Source organism: Anabrus simplex, chromosome 14 (genome assembly GCF_040414725.1).
Source record: "Anabrus simplex isolate iqAnaSimp1 chromosome 14, ASM4041472v1, whole genome shotgun sequence".
Classification (NCBI taxonomy): Eukaryota; Metazoa; Arthropoda; class Insecta; order Orthoptera; family Tettigoniidae; genus Anabrus; species Anabrus simplex.
In genome coordinates, this window is record NC_090278.1 from 23,091,756 (window position 1) to 23,110,490 (window position 18,735).

At 36.1% G+C, this 18,735-nt stretch overlaps 2 protein-coding genes across 2 annotated transcripts in view; one reads left to right on the forward strand and one right to left on the reverse strand.

Moving 5' to 3' along the window:
- LOC136885771 (gastrula zinc finger protein XlCGF57.1-like) overlaps nt 1-18,735 on the forward strand; it is a 712,640-nt gene that overhangs the window by 590,475 nt on the left and 103,430 nt on the right. The gene's annotated exons all lie outside the window — the stretch shown is intronic.
- The window catches only part of LOC136885385 (gastrula zinc finger protein XlCGF57.1), a 49,079-nt gene that overhangs the window by 22,832 nt on the left and 7,512 nt on the right, over nt 1-18,735 (reverse strand). The window contains exons 2-4 of the mRNA XM_068230239.1: nt 14,595-14,681; nt 3,583-3,708; nt 275-330 (exon numbers count right to left, since the gene is read on the reverse strand). Of these exons, the coding sequence (XP_068086340.1) occupies nt 275-330; nt 3,583-3,708; nt 14,595-14,681 (269 nt within the window). The remainder of the gene's footprint in view (nt 1-274; nt 331-3,582; nt 3,709-14,594; nt 14,682-18,735) is intronic.

The following is an 18,735-nucleotide window of genomic DNA, read 5'->3' on the forward strand; positions in this document are numbered from 1 at the left end:
AGAGTTGTGTGGTTTTTCAAGTAAGTGATTCACTTATTTGACAACCAATTTCATAAATGATATTGGAAATTAAGCACAGAAGATCAAAATGGGTATGTTTTTACAATTTGGTTTATGTCGCATTGACACAGATAGACCTTATGGCAATGATGGGATAGGTAAGGGCTAGGAGTGCGGAGGAAGTGGTCATGGACTTAACTAAGGTACAGCCCCCGCATTTGCCTGGTGTGAAAATGGGAAACCACGGAATGGATATAAATGTTCAGATACTTACTTAGCATCTTCATCTTTCCTTTTTAATTTCTTCACTGCAGCATCATCTTCTGCATCCTATAAAAAATGCAGGAAAAATTACAAGATGTTGCTATATTGAATGACTGGCATCAACATTATTGGTTTAAAATATCATGTGTTAAAACTGGTTTTAAAATTAATGGGAGAAAAGTGCATTGTATAAGATATCCAGATGACATTGCAATAAGTGCCAACTATGCAATGGAAATGAATAGAACGCTAACAATAGTGACTGAAATCCTCTCCAAGAGGAATCTCTGGTTAAATACTAATATGACAAAGAAAAAGGTCATAAGAAAGGTTATCCAAAGACCTGAGGCTAAAATCAAGATCAGGGACACAAAAATTGAGCAAGTGTTGATATCTCGGAAGCACTACCACAGTAACAGTACAAGTATCCATACAGTGAAGAAAAAAATAGTCATGACTAAGAATCCAAACTGAGAAATATTTATTACTCCAATAAACTAACTGTTATATTTGGAATCAGCCTCATCAATATTTAAAGTTACTCAAGAAAGGCTTTTCTTTCTTATATATATAAATCAAGAGATGTCTAGAATTAAATATGTTGTACTAGTTATAAGAGGACTTGTCATAAATGTGATTGGTGTTTAATTAATAATTAAAAGTAAACAGGTCTGAGAGATACTAGGTAGTTTGAGTAAACTGCTGAGGAAAAGGACACTAAGATCCTCGAAATATGTACGGTATATTATGTGCTAATAAATAATTAAGTAACTGTAAATATGCACAAGGCTGACTTCAAATATAACAGTGAATTTAATGGAGTGGAGATTGTAGTCAATGTGGACAATACAAATTTGAATCATAATGATTAAGTTAATAAAACATTTACTAAGCAGTAAGTACAAAAAACATAGAAACTGGAATACATTTGTTGAGAGATGTTAAGACACTGGCAAAATGCAAAAGATGGAGATGGGAAGGAGTAGACATATGGGTGTGGACAAGAATGAGCCGAACCACATGGAAGCACAAGAACAGAATCACCCAACTTCTCCAAGAAACAGATGCTGTGGGAAAAAAAATGCCTCATCAAGGAGACTGAAAGAAAGATGGTTAAAAACTATGGGTCACATATTTAAACACGATGATGTCCCTTGCAAAATTTTTTGATAAAATGATCTGAGAACAACCAAAGGAGTCCTGTTTCACAATCTTGGCCACCAGAATGATTTGGACCTAAACAAACTGCTCAGTGATTACAGTGACAAAGCTTAGTCCCTATAGAATGAATGAATGAATGAATGAATGAATGAATGAATGAAGCTGACAAACACAAAAATTTTACTGACATATACATTTTCATTTATTTAGGATCAACCTGCTGTATTTACAGGCTGATATAAAAGCAACTTAAAACATCAAATTTTTAGCTATACAGTTCCATTATTGAGGAAAACTCTAAACTATATTATAAGGAAGAGATGGTAAACAGTAATTAGTGCAGCATTTTAGTGCTGTAGATGTGGTGTCTTGGAGGACGAGTGACGATTTTAGTGATAAGATTCATTGGAAATTGGAAGCAATTCCACGTGGCAAATTTTAATAATTAAATGTAAAGTGATGAACTACAGTACCACAAGCTTTGACCATTATTCCTATTATTTCAATTTCTTGCAGGTGGTATTAGTTTTGTAGTAAGGGATAGTGGGTTTGTGTTTTCTAATCTTATCTTGATTGACCTCCTCCTGCTGACCGCTATGGTGCTCAGACATGACAGTTGGATCTAAAATGAATCCCTGAGAACTGTTCTCTTTAAAGGCTATTAGGGCTAGACCAGAAACAGAAATAGATGAAGTATTCTCATCTCACTGTACAGTCTTAGACAGTTGAATTACAAACAATAAATCTCTGTTCAGAATTTTACTGAACACCTTCTTTGTTTGTCCAAACCTTGTCCTGTTTCTCTACGGGGTCGGGTATGAAGTGAGATGAATCTGTTGTGGCAGATTTTTATGACTGGATGCCCTTCCTGACATCAACCTCACCAGAGGAGTTAATGAGATGAAATAAATGATGTGATATATGATAGTAGGAAGGGAGAGAGTGAAACCTGGTGCTGGCACAGAGCCAACTTCTGTCAAATAGCACCAAGGGGTCTGCTCGAGGTTTAACGTAAATATCCGACGGATGAATATCCATCAAAAGTGCCTTATACCCTCACCCAATATGAACATTCTGGAGACGTTTGGAATTTAATCCAGGCTTTTGGCATGCAATCTAGTGATTAGAAATTGTATACCACCACCTCCCCTACCCTGCTAACCAACATTCCGATGGTCAAATTTTTTCGACCAACGGGACTTGAACCGGCTAATCACGGTGTTAGACCATTTAGACTTTAATGTCTTAACAATCATGGCCATCAGGAGGGCTACTGAATACCTTGTTACTAATTTTATAAACTTTAAGGATATTAACTGAAATTCTCTTAAAATATGGAATGGTTTTTTGCCCAATATCAACTGTAATGAATAAGAACTCAAAACAGTCCATTTGTATGTTAGAAGTCACAAAATAGATATCAACAACAACTTAACATAAAGTAGCCTGTTCTGTCAGGCAATACCATAATACAAGAAATTAACGACAGAATACAAGCAGCTTCCCATTTCTTCCACTCCATTCATCAAATACTTTTTGATGAAATATTTCCACTGCCTTCCAAGACCACACTCTACAAAACATACACTGTACCAATCTTGACTTATGGACTGGAAGTAGTAACACTGTCAGTTGTCTCCAGTCAATCAAAATGAAGTTTCTTCATGCCTGCTTATATAAAAGGCAAGAAATTAAGATATAAGACAGGACCTTGGATCTGAAAAGTCTGACTGAAACACTAGAACTGAAAAGATTGCAGTGGCATGGTCATTTCAAGAGAAAGGCTGGAAAGAATACTCCAAATTAATGTCCCAGGCAAAAGATAAGATCTAGAGGAAGCCATTGTTATGTTTGGGATAAACAAAGTTTCTAAGACACTGAAAAGCATTGTGTGAACTATCATGTGTAAAGGACCAACAACTGTCCAAGGACAGAACAACCTGGAAGCAACTCACAAAAATATGGAGTGATTATGATGATGATGATGTAGGCTAGGTGAAGTACTACGTTTTTTGCTAGGGTTTTAACATCACACTAATACATAGAAGGATTGGAAGCTGGTAGCTCTTGATTAATTAATTTGCCTCATATGAAAATGAGAAATCACGGAAAACCATCTTCAGGGTTGCTGATGATGAGACAGGTGAGGTACATTACCTGTACTACTTTGTTTTCTGCACTTGGCAATCCTTCTTCTTGTTTGATGGTCACCTCGTCTATAGGAGCTGTGTCACCAACTTCTCTATTATCACACACATCATCTGTAGGTTTGTCAGCGGTCTCCTGTGAGAAAAAGGAAGAGAGCTAAGGACTGTTTAGTATTCTACTAGACACTAAAAGCCACTTAAGAACATGCAAGTGGCAATATTGATAGAAGTTATAAGTTTCATTGTTATTCTGTATTGAAAACTGAATATTCAGTATGTAAAGAGTTTTGAGAATTTCCACCTAATCAATAAATAGAACAACAAATGGGTGAGTGTTCTGTCTTTCTCACCAACTAACATGCTAAAATTCTGTTATGATTCATTCCAGACATATTTCGTTTTTCTTCTTCTTATCTTTACTAAACTCTACACACATGAATTTCACAACTTTTGTTATACTATTACTTCAATACATCGTTTTATTCAACCAGGAGAAATTCTCCCCGCATCAATCAGGATTAACTATGAAAACCTATGAACAATATATTTTAAATTAATCATAAGAAGCACAAACTTTACTTTAAAGGGAAGATTTTAAAATGTGATAATTTTAACTTGAAGAAGCAGCGGATGCTTTTTCTATATTTCAGACTGATTTTATGATTCAGAATTTCTTCTAAACATCTATTAACATCTACTCAGTGCATACTCATTAGTTTGATTCTATGACATAAAAAGTTGTAAATGTGCTAGGCCATTGTCAATGTCATTTATGTTTATTTTCATTTAAACTGTATGAAGAAACTGAAGATGCATCCCAGGAGATGAAACTTGCAAAAAAAAATATATATATATATTATACTGATTGGGTGGAAATCCTCTAATCTCTATATATCCTGAATACTGACACACACTGAAGAAAATAATTCTACTCATCAGTGATGCCTATGACAAAGATGGCAATTACAAACTAACACTGTGGTCTTATTTAATCCTATGCCATTTACAACGAAAACACAAAAAAGAAGTCTAACAATGATTCCTGCTTCTCTTATCCCATCATTTCATAATTTTCTACATAATGATCGTAATAACTGTATAGCCTTAGTTATTGTATGCAAGCATTTCCATTTGACATCATTTCAGAAGGTTCACTTTCAAAATTCCATTTTCCTCACCACACAGCAGTGAAACTGATCTCTGTTGGATGATTTATGACTCAGTTTTAATTAATTTTGTTGGTTTAACATTAGAGATCCTTTACCTGTTGAAAAATACAACATCAAGTGTGGAATGTTTTTTTTAAAATCCCACCCCCAAAAGTCTAACTACCACTGCTGGATCTCAAGGTCGACATTCTCCCGCTAATGAACACAGAATAGAAGAAGACACAATTAAGTTTTAACCGTGCTAGTGCCAGAGTCACTGTGAGCAATCCTAAAAAAATGAACGAAACTTGCCAGCATCGCTATGAGAAATGCTTTGTTTCTTTATTCTTTCATAGGCTTCTAGACTGAAAATGGCACCTAAGCCTGGCACGACCATTAAAGAAAGTTATAGCTACCATGTTCTGATAACATTCTTTTGTTTTGTTTGATAATACCTAGCATTATTTAAAATTCCTTGACTTGTTTACACATGAATCAAAAAAGCATGGCGTCGAAGTGTAAGAAGGAGAGGAGGAAACTGAAGAACTAATGAGTCCAGGAACTGTTCTGAAGCCTGTGCAGGATTGTCCTGGTCACCATTCCTTTCTACGCAGTCACTCTATTAGTATCAAGATCTCTAAAACTTACTTGGTTATGTACAGTCACATTCCGCGCATGTAATTCATTGTCTGAGGCGAAATCGGCGCTTGATTCGTCCCCAAGATTGGAATCACTGTCCACAAAGTCCGACAGGTCACCACTTTATTACAAGTTACAACTCTCATATTTGTTCCGACCGGGCGAGTTGGCCGTGCACGTAGAGGCGCGCGGCTGTGAGCTTGCATCCGGGAGATAGTAGGTTCGAATCCCACTATCGGCAGCCCTGAAAATGGTTTTCCGTGGTTTCCCATTTTCACACCAGGCAAATGCTGGGGCTGTACCTTAATTAAGGCCACGGCCGCTTCCTTCCAACTCCTAGGCTTTTCCTATCCCATCGTTGCCATAAGACCTATCTGTGTCGGTGCGACGTAAAGCCCCTAGCAAAAAAATTTGTTCCGTATTTAATTTGACCGTATATCAAGGATATTTAATAAGATCACCTATTCAATACATACCAAGAATCTTATGGTTAAACATTTACATAATACTATAGAGTCTTACTAGGAACATATTTCACCCTCTATTAGGGGCATCATCAGCCTTAACTCAACCTTAAAGTCACTGGTCTTGGACCTTAACAATACTTGTAAGATATAAAGTTTTACAATAATAACCTTTTTTAACATCGTGATATCTTAAAATTAACACACTAGATAACATCTAAAATATATGGACATACAAATAATGGTTAATGGAGGAAACTAGTGATAAAATGCTTTTCTAATTAAATTTAGAACATAATCAGTCCTAAATTATGTGGAGTGTAGAATGTCTAAAACCAAAATGGATCTTCTTCAATTATAACATGAAAAGACATTGGTCCAATGACATTTTCTTCCAGGGGAACTTTTGTAATTTAAAACCCGAGTACGATATTAACTTGTGTGTGATCAACTTTAAGACAAGAGGCATACGTCAGACCATGCTGTGCAATTGGATAAGAAGTATTCATTGTAACGTTAGAATAATTAATGCTGTGATAATTGTTATAGGTAAATCTTGCTTCCTGCCATATGTGTTGATACTGAACGAATAATAAGTTCTCGAAAAGTCTCAACTAGAACTGCTGCTTAATAGGGAAGCAGTTCTTAATGACGGTCTTGTACGGACAATCGGTCCAATTGTGCGTTGGTTCTTAGCCTTAACAAGAGGAAAGTATTGACGGATTAACTGTGTTATAAGATGACCCCCTAATACGTGAACACCAAGTACGTGTTACTCATTCATATCAAGTTGGACACGTCTAACTCTTTTGGTATTGCCTGCTTGACTGACACTTCTACTCTTGGTGTTGTAATGGTATGGAAGTGGCGGTGAGGATTGTGGAGGGAAAGAGGGGAAGAAAGTAGGCAGAACTTTGATCGCAGGTGCTACTGTCTATTGTCTGAGGGGAGTTACTGGGAGTGGCATAGGAGAGTGTTGTGTTTAGCGCAGCTTCTAAGTATGAAGATTTTAAAATGTTAGGGATATAAATTTGTTTCAAACTCACAATCCATAATAATTTAGGTGTTAATTTATATAAAGGATTTTTTTTAACTTCAGTAACATCATTAAGATTTTGGTTTTTATCATAGGTCTGGTCTAAAAAGATGTATAAACTTTCTAGTTCATTCATAAGTTTTCCTTTACCTATACTTCTAATAATATTAAGGTCTTTCTCTATGGATGTAAAATGATGTCCTACTTCCTTCATGTGCGAGTTCATCACTGAGTATTTATTATGTTTGTTGGCATTGTAATGGTCCATATATCTCGTATAGAAGCTCCACCCTGTTTGTCCAACGTAAGAATATCCACACTGTGTACATGTTAATCTGTAAATGCCAGACCCTGAATAATGGCTGCTATTATGATTGACCTTATTATGATTAAAGAATATGTTTTGATTAGTGTTTGTTGTCCTGAAAGCTACATTAATGTTGTGTTTCTTCAAGGTATTTGCAATCTAATGATGAATGGCTGGACTATTATATGTAAACATGGCAAACTTAGTTATTTTAGGTTTATCTGGAATGAGACTGGTGGACAATTTAACCTTGACTTTACTGATTAAACGATTGGCCATATCAATTTTAAACCCATTAAGTTTAGCCAGATTCCTTATGTAACTGAGTTCACATTTCAGATTCTTGGCAGAAATAGGAATTTATAAAGCTCTGTATATTAAACTATAAAATGAAGCCTGTTTATGAGTATTAGGGTGGAAAGAGAAATTTTTAATGATGATAGGAGAATGTGTAGATTTTCTGAAAATTTGAAATTCGAAAGTAGGTATTATTAACAGGTGTAACCGCTATGTCAAGATAATTCACGGATTCCTTGATCTCATCGTCCTTAGTGAACTTTACATTGGGATCAATTTTGGTTAATAAATCCAGGATTTTGTTACTATTAGTGATGTTGCTGTCGATAACTACAAAAATATCGTCCATGAATCAGAGCCATAAGCATATACCTTTTATTTATGTTATGATTTTCGTGTGCTCAATTGAATCCATATAAATGTCGGCTAGGATTCCGGATAATGGATAACCCTTAGCTAAGCCATTTTGCAGGTCAAACTTTCCATTAAAAGAGGAATAGTTCTTATTTAATACAAAATTTAGAATCTTCATAAACTCTTCAATTTCCAGCCTACTAAGGCCCCTATATTTTATGAGATTATCATTGATGATTTTGACAGTTTCTTTGGTTGGTATACTTGGATACACGTTTTCGATATCGTAGAAGCACATTATATGGTTGCGTTGTAAATTAAATTTGTTTAATATGTCACAAAAATTAATTGAATTCTTTAGGGGTTGTTTGTTATCGAAAACTTACTTTTTTAAAAACATGGATGAATTTCGTAATGTTATAGATTAGGCTGTTTCTACAGTTGATGATCGGGTGTACTGGTGTGCCTTTCTTGTGGATTTTAGGCAGAGCTCAGGCAGTCAGGATACTGGGGGTTCATATTAAAAAGTTTCTGTTGTTCCTGTTCATTAAAAAGAAAGGTGGAACTCTTGATTACAGTTATTAGATTCCGTTGAATTATTATGATTGGATCTTTATTAACTATTGTGTATATGTTGTCTTTGAAGAATTCTCATGTTTTTTGGATATAAGAGTTCTTATTTAATAGAACTATGGACCCTCCTTTATCCGCTTTTGTAACTATGTCACGATGTTAAAAAGGTTATTATTGTAAAACTTTATATCTTACGAGGATTGGTAAGATCCAAGAACAATGGACTTTAAAGTTGAGTTAAGGCTGATGATGCTCCTCACAGAGGGTGAAACATGTACCTAATAAGACTCTATAATATTATGTAAAAGTTTAACCATAAGATTCTTGGTATGTATTGAATAGGTGGTCTTATTAAATATTCTTGATCATTAGTTATATGGTTGTTCATTTTCACTGCCATTATTTCATTGTGTTTACTTGTGTGGTTGCCATTGCTGTTTTGTTTTTTTCTTCAATATTCTAGATTTTAGAGTTTGGGATTTTCGACACCCCTGCAAATATTTTTAGAACAAATAAAATGCATTTCTTGGTTCTTGTATTATGTATGTTTGCCCTCCAGTTAATCTTTACTCCATTTGTAAGCATGTAGTAATAGGAATAATCAAAATTTCCAACTTTTATTCTCCTGAATAAATTATCTTTATATAAAACGCAAATGTGTATGTTTCACAAAATTCAAGTTCATAAACCAGAGAGAGTTAACAGGTGAGGTTTGAACCAAAATCTTTCAAATTGCCTCAATAGTACAGGAAAAACCTTGCATTTCTGAAAAGTCAATGAAAATATATTAATTAATAAATTAATATGGCCACCCAGTTCGTTTTGCCATCACTACCATGGAAACCACAAAGATGATGTGCAATCCAGCCTGCCCATACTGTTAGCGATTTCTAAGACAGGGAATGTGCTTTTTCTACATGGCACTGCTCAGGATACTCCTGCTGATGCTGCCTATAAGACTGAAAGTCACAATTTATCTAAGAAGGCAAGTCGAACAGTTTAGAATTTCACCGCTGGTGCTGCGTTTCAGACGAGATAGCATCATATGAGTTTTGTCTCTTGTCTCTTGTCAAGCTGAACAATAATATAGATAGGCGTGATAAGGTCGTTGGTTTGGCTTCCTTTGCAAATTCATCTGATGATGCTTGCTGTTTAAAGGGGCCTAACACCGAGGTCATCAGCCCAATAATTCATCATACCTCGACAATGTGCTAACATAGGATACAACACGGCAAATACTAAAAGACTAACCATACTACACAATTATTAAGGATATTCTGAGAGAGAAGACCATTTAGAGACTAAAATGGAAAACCAGTTTTTGCAGAGAGATAGGGAACTTCCCTGGAATGAAATGATTATCTCAAGATTGTGAAACATATAAGTGCCAAAGAGATAGAGAAACGTCCGTTGATAGAGAACATGTATGCTCAGAGATGCCACCAGGCATGCACACCAATATCATAATGTGATTAGAACACATAATTCTAATAATTTTGTAATCTAGAGTCATAATTCATTGCTGAAGATTCTGTTTGTTGATACTGTCCTGGATATAAAAGAGGTGGTACATTATCCAACTGAATTTTTAAATTCTTTGACTCCTCATGGAACTACTTTCCACATACTGATTTTTAAGGTAGGTTCCTCTATATTAATGCTCCGTAACCTAAACACACCAAAATTATGTAATGGCAAAGATTGTTAATTAAACAGTTAAAAAAAAAAAAAAAACCTACTTGAGTGCACGATCCTCACTGGGTGTGGAGTCGGTGAAACTGTTTTGATCCCTGGAATAGCAATGATAACCACCGACCTCCTATTTTTAGTTTAAAAGGCTCCAGTTTCCAGTAAAGTATGTTTTAGTATGACCATTAATAAAGCACAGGGCCAAACTCTAAACATTACAGCTTTAAACCTCACCGTTGAATGTTTTTCTCATGGTAAACTCTGTGGTGCTGTTACATATGTTACTTCCAAAGAAAATGTATTTGGGTTGGCCACAGATAGTCATGTGATGTAGTATATGCAGGAGATATTTAATGTGTAAGGCCACCCATGCGAAACCAGGGCGGGTCAGCTAGTTTTAATTAATTCATTAATAACGTGAAGAATACGTTTCATGATGATTTGAAATATATCCCAAATTTAGAAGACTATGTTTTGCACTCCCTGATCATGTTTTGCTTTCATATCTTTAAGAACAGAAGAGGTACATTCTTTTTTCTGAAAGCCTACATTTTCCTGTAAAACAGCTTGGGACTTAGAGACCTCACCTTTACATTTTCACCTGGCACTAAATAGGTTAATGAACCTACACAACTATGTTACTTTAGCTGAGTACAACTGTTGAAGGTTAGCTGAGAGAACACTGCATTAGCTTTACTGCAACCTGATTCAATTTCACTTACTAAATAACTATTCTAGGAAAATATCACACAAAATAATTGGAATGACCCGATAGTTTCAGTTTTGTATTTTCTACCTGACACCATTTCAGTTTTGGAAGTTCCATATTTTCTTGCATAATTAACACATCCCAATATTTTTGGGTCCAAACTGGAGAAAAAGACGCACCCACTACTTCGAACATTCATCACGCAGTTCTGGATGCGTTTCAAAAGAATGATGTCAACTACTCAGGTAGAAGCCTTCCTATTGCGCATTCTAAATACTGGGCAACATGCTGATATCAGCCAGTGTGAAATACCACTGCACTAGTTCAGTGAGAGAATCAGCGCAGAAGTGACTAGTAACCCTCTTTTCCAGTCTGGTTACAAACATATTTTACAAGTGTTTTGGGTATGGGACATGCATTTTCTCTGATCTCAAAATTGTTTGTTAGTCCACAGTGAGCAAGTATTCGACTAATACTGCATCATATAAACTTGCAATGATCAGTTACATCGAAACATACAGGAATAGGGCAGTAGGCCACAAGTATTCAGTGTCTGAATGCAATGTGCACTACCGTGGTAACAGAGAAGTGCACATCAAGCAACCATCAAGTCTCACAAAGCATATCACAGACCAAAAGTGGCAAGTTTCTGAAAGTAGGGGAGGATCAGCTTAAATATGTGATTTCGTCATGCAACGTTGGATATGCCGTTTCTCACAAAATACTGTATTTTAAAGGATGAGAAATAGCTGCTGCAAATGAAATCAGTGTCTCGGAGTTGAAGGTTAGCCAAGGCTTGACGATTAAATTTATGAAGGGAAATGGACTTTCTGTTTGACAAAGGACACCATTATGCCACAAAATGCTGAATGATTTCAACCAAAACGTAATTGATTTTTATCGCTTTGTGATTGAGAAGCGTAAAGTGAAGGAATATTTGCTCCCCCAAATAAGAACCATAGGTCAGATGCCAATCAGTTTCCGTATCCCACAAAGTCGAACAATCGATGAGAAAGGGACATTGAATGTTATCGTACGCGCTACCGGAAGTGAAAAAGAACGATGTACTGCAATGTTTTCTGTAACAGGTGATGGCAGAAATCTTGCACCTTATGTTGTTCAAAAACGAAAACCAATGCCTAAGGTAAAATTTCCACGAGGGATCCACATTTGTATCCACGAACAAGGGTGGATGGACACGTCACTCGCACAAGATTGCATACGAATGGTTTGGGGAAACATAGCAGAGGTCCCTCCTTCGATGCCCAGCTCTTCTCGTGTTGGACTGTTTTCTTCTTTTTGCCGGCATATCATTATTATGTAATTACATGAATTGTACTCTTATTAGTATACATTTATTTCACTTCATGTCGTATTGTCAGCTTGTAACAGGAAAAATATTTTGCAGTGTCGGTATTTCAAACCCACGTGTCCAACTTACCTGATGTACCCTATTTGACTTTTCAGAAGAAATCTCACGCCGGAATTTTATGCCAAATAACGATTAACCACAATAGAGTTGAACCAATTGCTTGTAAATTATATTTGATGTAGGTATCTTATAAATGTAAATGAATTGTAAATAATTTTTTAAATACCGGAATCTGAATTCCTCGAATAATATTTGCATCCAAAGTTTTCGCCTGTATTTTTCGTCAAAAATGCGTTAATTACGTGAGAAAATATGGTACTCATTTTCACACCATGCTGCAACTGTTTTCACACAACAAGGTATTAGATTTCAGGCTTTCAGGACAGTCTGCCATTAACACTAAGTCATCAAATATAGGGCTTACTGCTTACTACGTTTCTACTCCCAATGAAGCTCCCGCTCCCTGCCATTTTATACCTTTCAGTGAAGGATCTATGAAAAATATTTGGTATCTCATTGTTGCATACGTATGTCCATTTGCTGACAAGGGGAGGCCACGACATTCGGATCATGGATTATCCTGGAACTTTGTACAATTTTAGTTGCCATTAGGACAACATAATGTGTAAGTAGTAAGGTGTACTATTTACACATTCTTGAGAAAATCGTAAGAGGAGTTTTTGCATCAAATAAGTACTGGTGCAATGCAATAGTGAGTACGAGATGGTGGCAGTTGAGTGTTTAGCGTTCAAGGTATGTAATCGCTGGATCGAGTCCTGCTCATCTTTTTTCCTTTTTTTCAATTTTTTATGCAACTGGTCATTTATTTGTCGATAAATTATAAATAACATATTTTTTGTAATGATGAAAATTAGTAAACAGCCAAATAACATCAGAAATTCAATAAAAGTTCATGCAAATACACATATTTTTTCATCAGATTACCTCTGAATTGTAATATATATGAAAGAATATAACCAGTGTTGAAGAAAAAAAAACGAATATCAGGGCTCGATCCAGCAATCCAGCAACTACGGAACTTGCACGCTAACCACTCAAGCACTGCCATCTCGTGCTCATGATCGCAACACACTGCTACATATTCGACACTAAAATTTCTGTTGCAATTTTCTTGAGAACGCCTAAGTAGTATGCCTTACTACTTGCACATTACGTTGTCCTAATTGACTACTAAAAGTGTACAAAGTTTGAAGATAATCCGTGATCCGAATGTTGTGGCCTCCCGTTGTGAACCTCCAACCCCAAGTCTGGTTGGATCCTCAACAACTCCATCATCACCTGTCATCACTTAAGACATCACTGAAGAGGCATATTACGGAAATTAGAAATGAGGTAGTTTCCCACTGTTTTCTTCAGTAAGCCAGAAAATGTGCTCTTATATCAGTCTGCCAATACCACTCAATTGCACACACGAACCGACCCAATGAATGACAACTCCATGCCCTTTATTACAAGGACTGACTGCATAAGGAATGGTGTTACAAGCCTCACTCATACCTCAGTCGCTTTCATACCATCAAAACCAAGGATGGAACTGAGACAGATAAATGAAAGTAACAAATTGATGATAATTAGTACCAGCAGATACAGTGCACTGGATCTGGGATCCTTTGTCTTCTTCTTCTGCTTATTATTATTGTTATTATCCTTCTGAAATGAATCCTTCAAATTTCAAAATAAGTAGAAAACCAACTTGCATACACAATGGCCAATGAGTCATTTTTCTTGGAGGATATTAAGTCCACATTTAGACTACTAGATACTGTTGCATCTATTGTGGTGTTACAGGAAAGATGACAGAAAGCACAGAAAATACCAAGAGAGTTCCTCAATATAGAAGTAGTAAAAAAAAAGGATCCAACTTCAAATTGTGTCATATGTTCACGTGCTTTGGCATCAATGGGTTCCATAGGAATATATGTCTAACCAATGGATTCCAAACCCCAAGAGATGATTGTATATGCCGACTTCGCAGCAAGTCCTGTCCTCGTTACCACCTAATGAACTGTGTCAATAGAATGCATCCTGTCAGTACATTTGCTAAAAACTGATGAAAAATTGTGAATGATATATATGACCTGTTATGTTGTTACGGATATTACATGTATATGATGCTTGTGTAGATCTTCCATTATATTATGTATGCACATTGTGTGCAATAAATTAATTGTTATTATTAAAGCTCAAATTAAATAAAGAAAGGAAATCCATTTCTTTCTCATAGTCTTATACAAAACTGAATCAGGAATAAACACAGGAACTTCTCATATCACATTTCTTCTCTATACAGAACTAAGGCCATAGAGAGACATTATTTTCTCACACTTGGTTCAATGTAAAGAGGCATTTTCAATTCTTAGGTTCTTAATTTGTAAAGGCACCATGTCACATGCTGATGATATAAAGAACTAACCTCATGTAGATCATAGTCCTCAGCAGGAAACCACTCTGGCTCACATTTTATAATCTCTGGCTCCATCTTGGTTTCATCTAGAGCTGACTGCAAAAGAGAAGAAAAAGCTTATCAACAGATTGAAACTAAGCAAGACAAACAAACAAACAAACAAACAAACAAACAAACAAACAAACAAACAAACAAACAAGTGAACAAACAAATTACATTTTAACCTACAACACTTCAAATCACACAACAGAAACACTCAGCATTCTAATTCATGTTACACAGACCCAGCTACACACATCACAGAAGATTACAAAAAGAAAGACTACACATCATGCAGTACCTGATGGTTAGTAATAATTACAACTTCTACACAGGCCCAGTGACAGGATTCTGAGGCCCCTGGGCAACTGAGGAGTCCAGAACCCTAAATCCCGGTTCCCCTACCTCCTCACTTAATTCAGATGAAAAATATAAACTCGCAGGTTATTTTATAACCAGGACTTACCTGATTATCAGCCTCTTGAGGCAAAGTTTTTATCATATCAAAGTATAAATTCCACAGTAAACACTCCAGATAATGTATAAGATTAATACGCCATCAACGTGTAGATATCTGTGGACATTTTATATGAATTATTTTAAACGTGACAATTTACGAATTTATTTAACCTGTGTATTTTGTTGCTATATGCAAACCTATTTACTTGCTTAGTTTTACCTATGGCTGATGATGACACTTTACAGTGTCGAAACCAGTACCACTTTAACTAATATGTTGTAATATAACCTATAGTGCAACAATTGTGTATTGAAAAGGTGGAATCTGTTATATTAAATTACTATTGTGATTCTCGGTTCAATACGGAACGGCCATGAAGTTCATAACTTTAGACCATATGGATACGTCAAGAGTGCTTTGTAGGGTGACAAAGTCATTGTCTATCTCGCGCACAGATTGTTTATGTAAGTGTGCAGTGCTGTGAGTTTCCTTTTCTTTTTTAAGTCGTTAAGAGTAAATAGAGCAGTAAAAGACTTAGTGCAGATAGTCTGGACGATATATCGAACAAGTCGGACAATGATGATTTAGATGAAGTATATAGTTACAGTGATTTTGAACCCAGAACACAGCAAATATTGATCTCGCACATTCAACCACAGTCATGAATTACAGCCTTCAGCATACACTTCCCCACTGTACTCCAGGTTTCCAAGCCAGCTGTTGCAACAATTATGACCATCTTCAACGATATAGTCACTGGTTTCCCATGTTGCACAACCATCGCTGCCTGGTTCTCTTACTCAAATTGACAGGTATACAAACAAAATTATATACTTAGTCAATATTCCATAACTACTAATTCTCCTTAAAATATTATTCTGTTACATCCTAATTTACCAAATTCACATGATTTTCACTACTTAATATAACTACATTTTGTATAAAAATTTCCTAACCTAAAATCGCAAGATCGTCATGTACAAACATTTCCTGACCTAAAATTGGGGATCGTACATTTTTACGGCTCCAGTATGAACAAGCTAACATATCTATCATAATCAACAGCATATAACGTGTCCCTGCAAAGGAAAAGGTAAGTATAACCGAGCGTCGGGACAGTAACTACTGTATAAGTGCGACCCCATATGGGGGGGGGCGTGTATGTGTACAATTCATAATGACCAATACGACCCCATATGGGGTCGCAATATTTTACCTAATATACATAATAAGTTAACCTAATATATCATAAGTACATCCTCATATCAGCGACCATTTGCTTGGTTAAGCCTGTGAACGTTTTGGCACCAGGGAGTAACTCGATGTTATTAGCTCATGGCACTTAGACAGCAATCCTATGAAATTTGGTCTGGCACTCAACGTGTTAATTAAGGCCACGGCCACTTCCTTCTACTTCCTAGACCTTTCCTATCCCATTGTTGCAATAAGACATATCTGTGTCGGTGCGACGTTAGGCAAATAGCAAAAAATATATATATAGAAATTTGCCTCTCCTTTTATCTAGCCCAATCCCAATAAGCCATTCTCAATTTAAATGTGATCCCATGCAGACCCTAAGCCATGAAGCCACACCAATTCTGGAGAACCACAGACCGTAGCCCATGCAGGTCCTGCCGTTCTATGATTTGCATCATAACCTCACAAGTGATACAGTAAATCACAGATGGCACAGGGCTGAATACATTTCTAATATCAAGGCTAAGTTGAAAATAAACTTGATGGACAATGCTGTGTGTATAATCTGCCTTCGGCATGGGAACACATGAGGTGAATGGAAGAGGATAGGTTACCTAGAAGAATAATGGAGTGAAAAGGAAGCACAGGGAGACCAGGGCAATGATGGTTAGGATCTGTTTTTATTGATTTAGTAATATGTCTGGAGCTAAACAAGGCCACAAAGCTAGTTAAAAATAGAGGACTTTGGAGGTGGCTGCAGACTAAATGACGAAAGATATAACAGTCTATAATGAAGATGGATGGATGTATGTATGTATGTATGTATGTATGTATGTATGCTGCATCAGACTTACAGCAACTTGATACAGGTCAAGTAGTGGAAGGCCAGCAAGGACATTTATTACATTTAGCATCAAACATTACTAGTCTGGCGTTAATTTGCAACTACAAGAAAAGCCCCACTTCAAGTATTACTCAATAATAGTTGACATAGTGTCCACCTACTACCTCAGCTGTGATGTTTGGAACATCACAGCATGTGATAAATTATTGAAATGTCTAATTAATTGATAATATGTATCTATTTAATCACTGATAGGTCATTTCTAAATTAATATGTGTATATAGGGTTTTAATCATCCATTTCACATCATTTCATTTCTTTGTATTGCAGCTATAACGTATTCTGAACGAATCACATATTGGGTAAAGTATTTCAACATCATTCATATTAATAGCTTGCAGTAAATTTTCCAATAGTCGTTGTGAGGTGACCTGAGTCAGCAGGCTAATTTCAGCCCATTTCCAGGAAATGTACGTCATCAAGGTTACGAGAGCCCTTACCCTCTCCACCTTCTGAAGAGACAGTTGAAACATTATGAAAGCCGACTTTTCGAAGTTCGCTACCTGATGCTTTGATTTCACGGGAAAGTTCAGCCTATGTGAATGGACGTAATGAAGCAACGTGATGGATTCACAGCAATACATAGGAGAAGGGATGAGACCTCGAATCTTACTGGACCATGTGATATGGCTGATGGAGACTTTTGAACCTATATACTTCGAAGACAACACCTGGAGAGACTCTTAGACACAAAGACACTCTTGGAAGACACTCTTACTATGATTCTACGTCTGCACATTGGAGAAGATTTTAAATTAGTTCACTTCGCATCTGAGTATATACTACTCAAAAGTTAATCTCATTGGGACCTGTTATCTCAATGACGAGAGGTATAGTCAACGGGAGACCGGTTTTGACTAGTATAGGGGAGGAGATCTTTTATTATGAATTTAGTTATGCTACTGTTCCATAATACGGAAGAATACAAGTGTATTCTCTCCATGAACATAACCCATGGTGGTTTTGCATTTAAAATTAGGACTCATTATGACTTTATGTAAGGAGTACAGTAGGAGTGTTAAGGCAGGAAAGTCATATTACAGCTAGTGTATTATGCACGAAGCAGAAGTAGGACTGGAATCCAACAACAGATGCCGCAGCCGGTACGAGAGATCAATCATCAGCTTCCAGATAACAAAGTCTACAAATGGTGAGCTATTGGCTTAAATTACTGCAAGTCTACGTGTTACAATTCATGTTCTTAGAGTTCATTTCATTTAATTTTTATTTTGCTTCCGTAAGTTCAGATTTCGTTATACACCATTACATCACGTTTTTCATCTTAATAAATAGCTGTTTTAATTTGTATTTTCTGAGATTATTATTAATGATCCTTAAATTCCAAGTTAGAGTCTCATTATGTATTATTATTATTATTATTATTACTATTAATTATCAACTTTCGTTTTCAAGCTATAAGCTTAAAGGCTGGTGCCCATGGGATATTGTTTATGGAGAAACAATGACATATCATTTATTTATATTAATATTAAAGTGACCCGCCACCTTATAATTTTGTCACACATCTGTGGGCCGAGTAGGTACGTCAC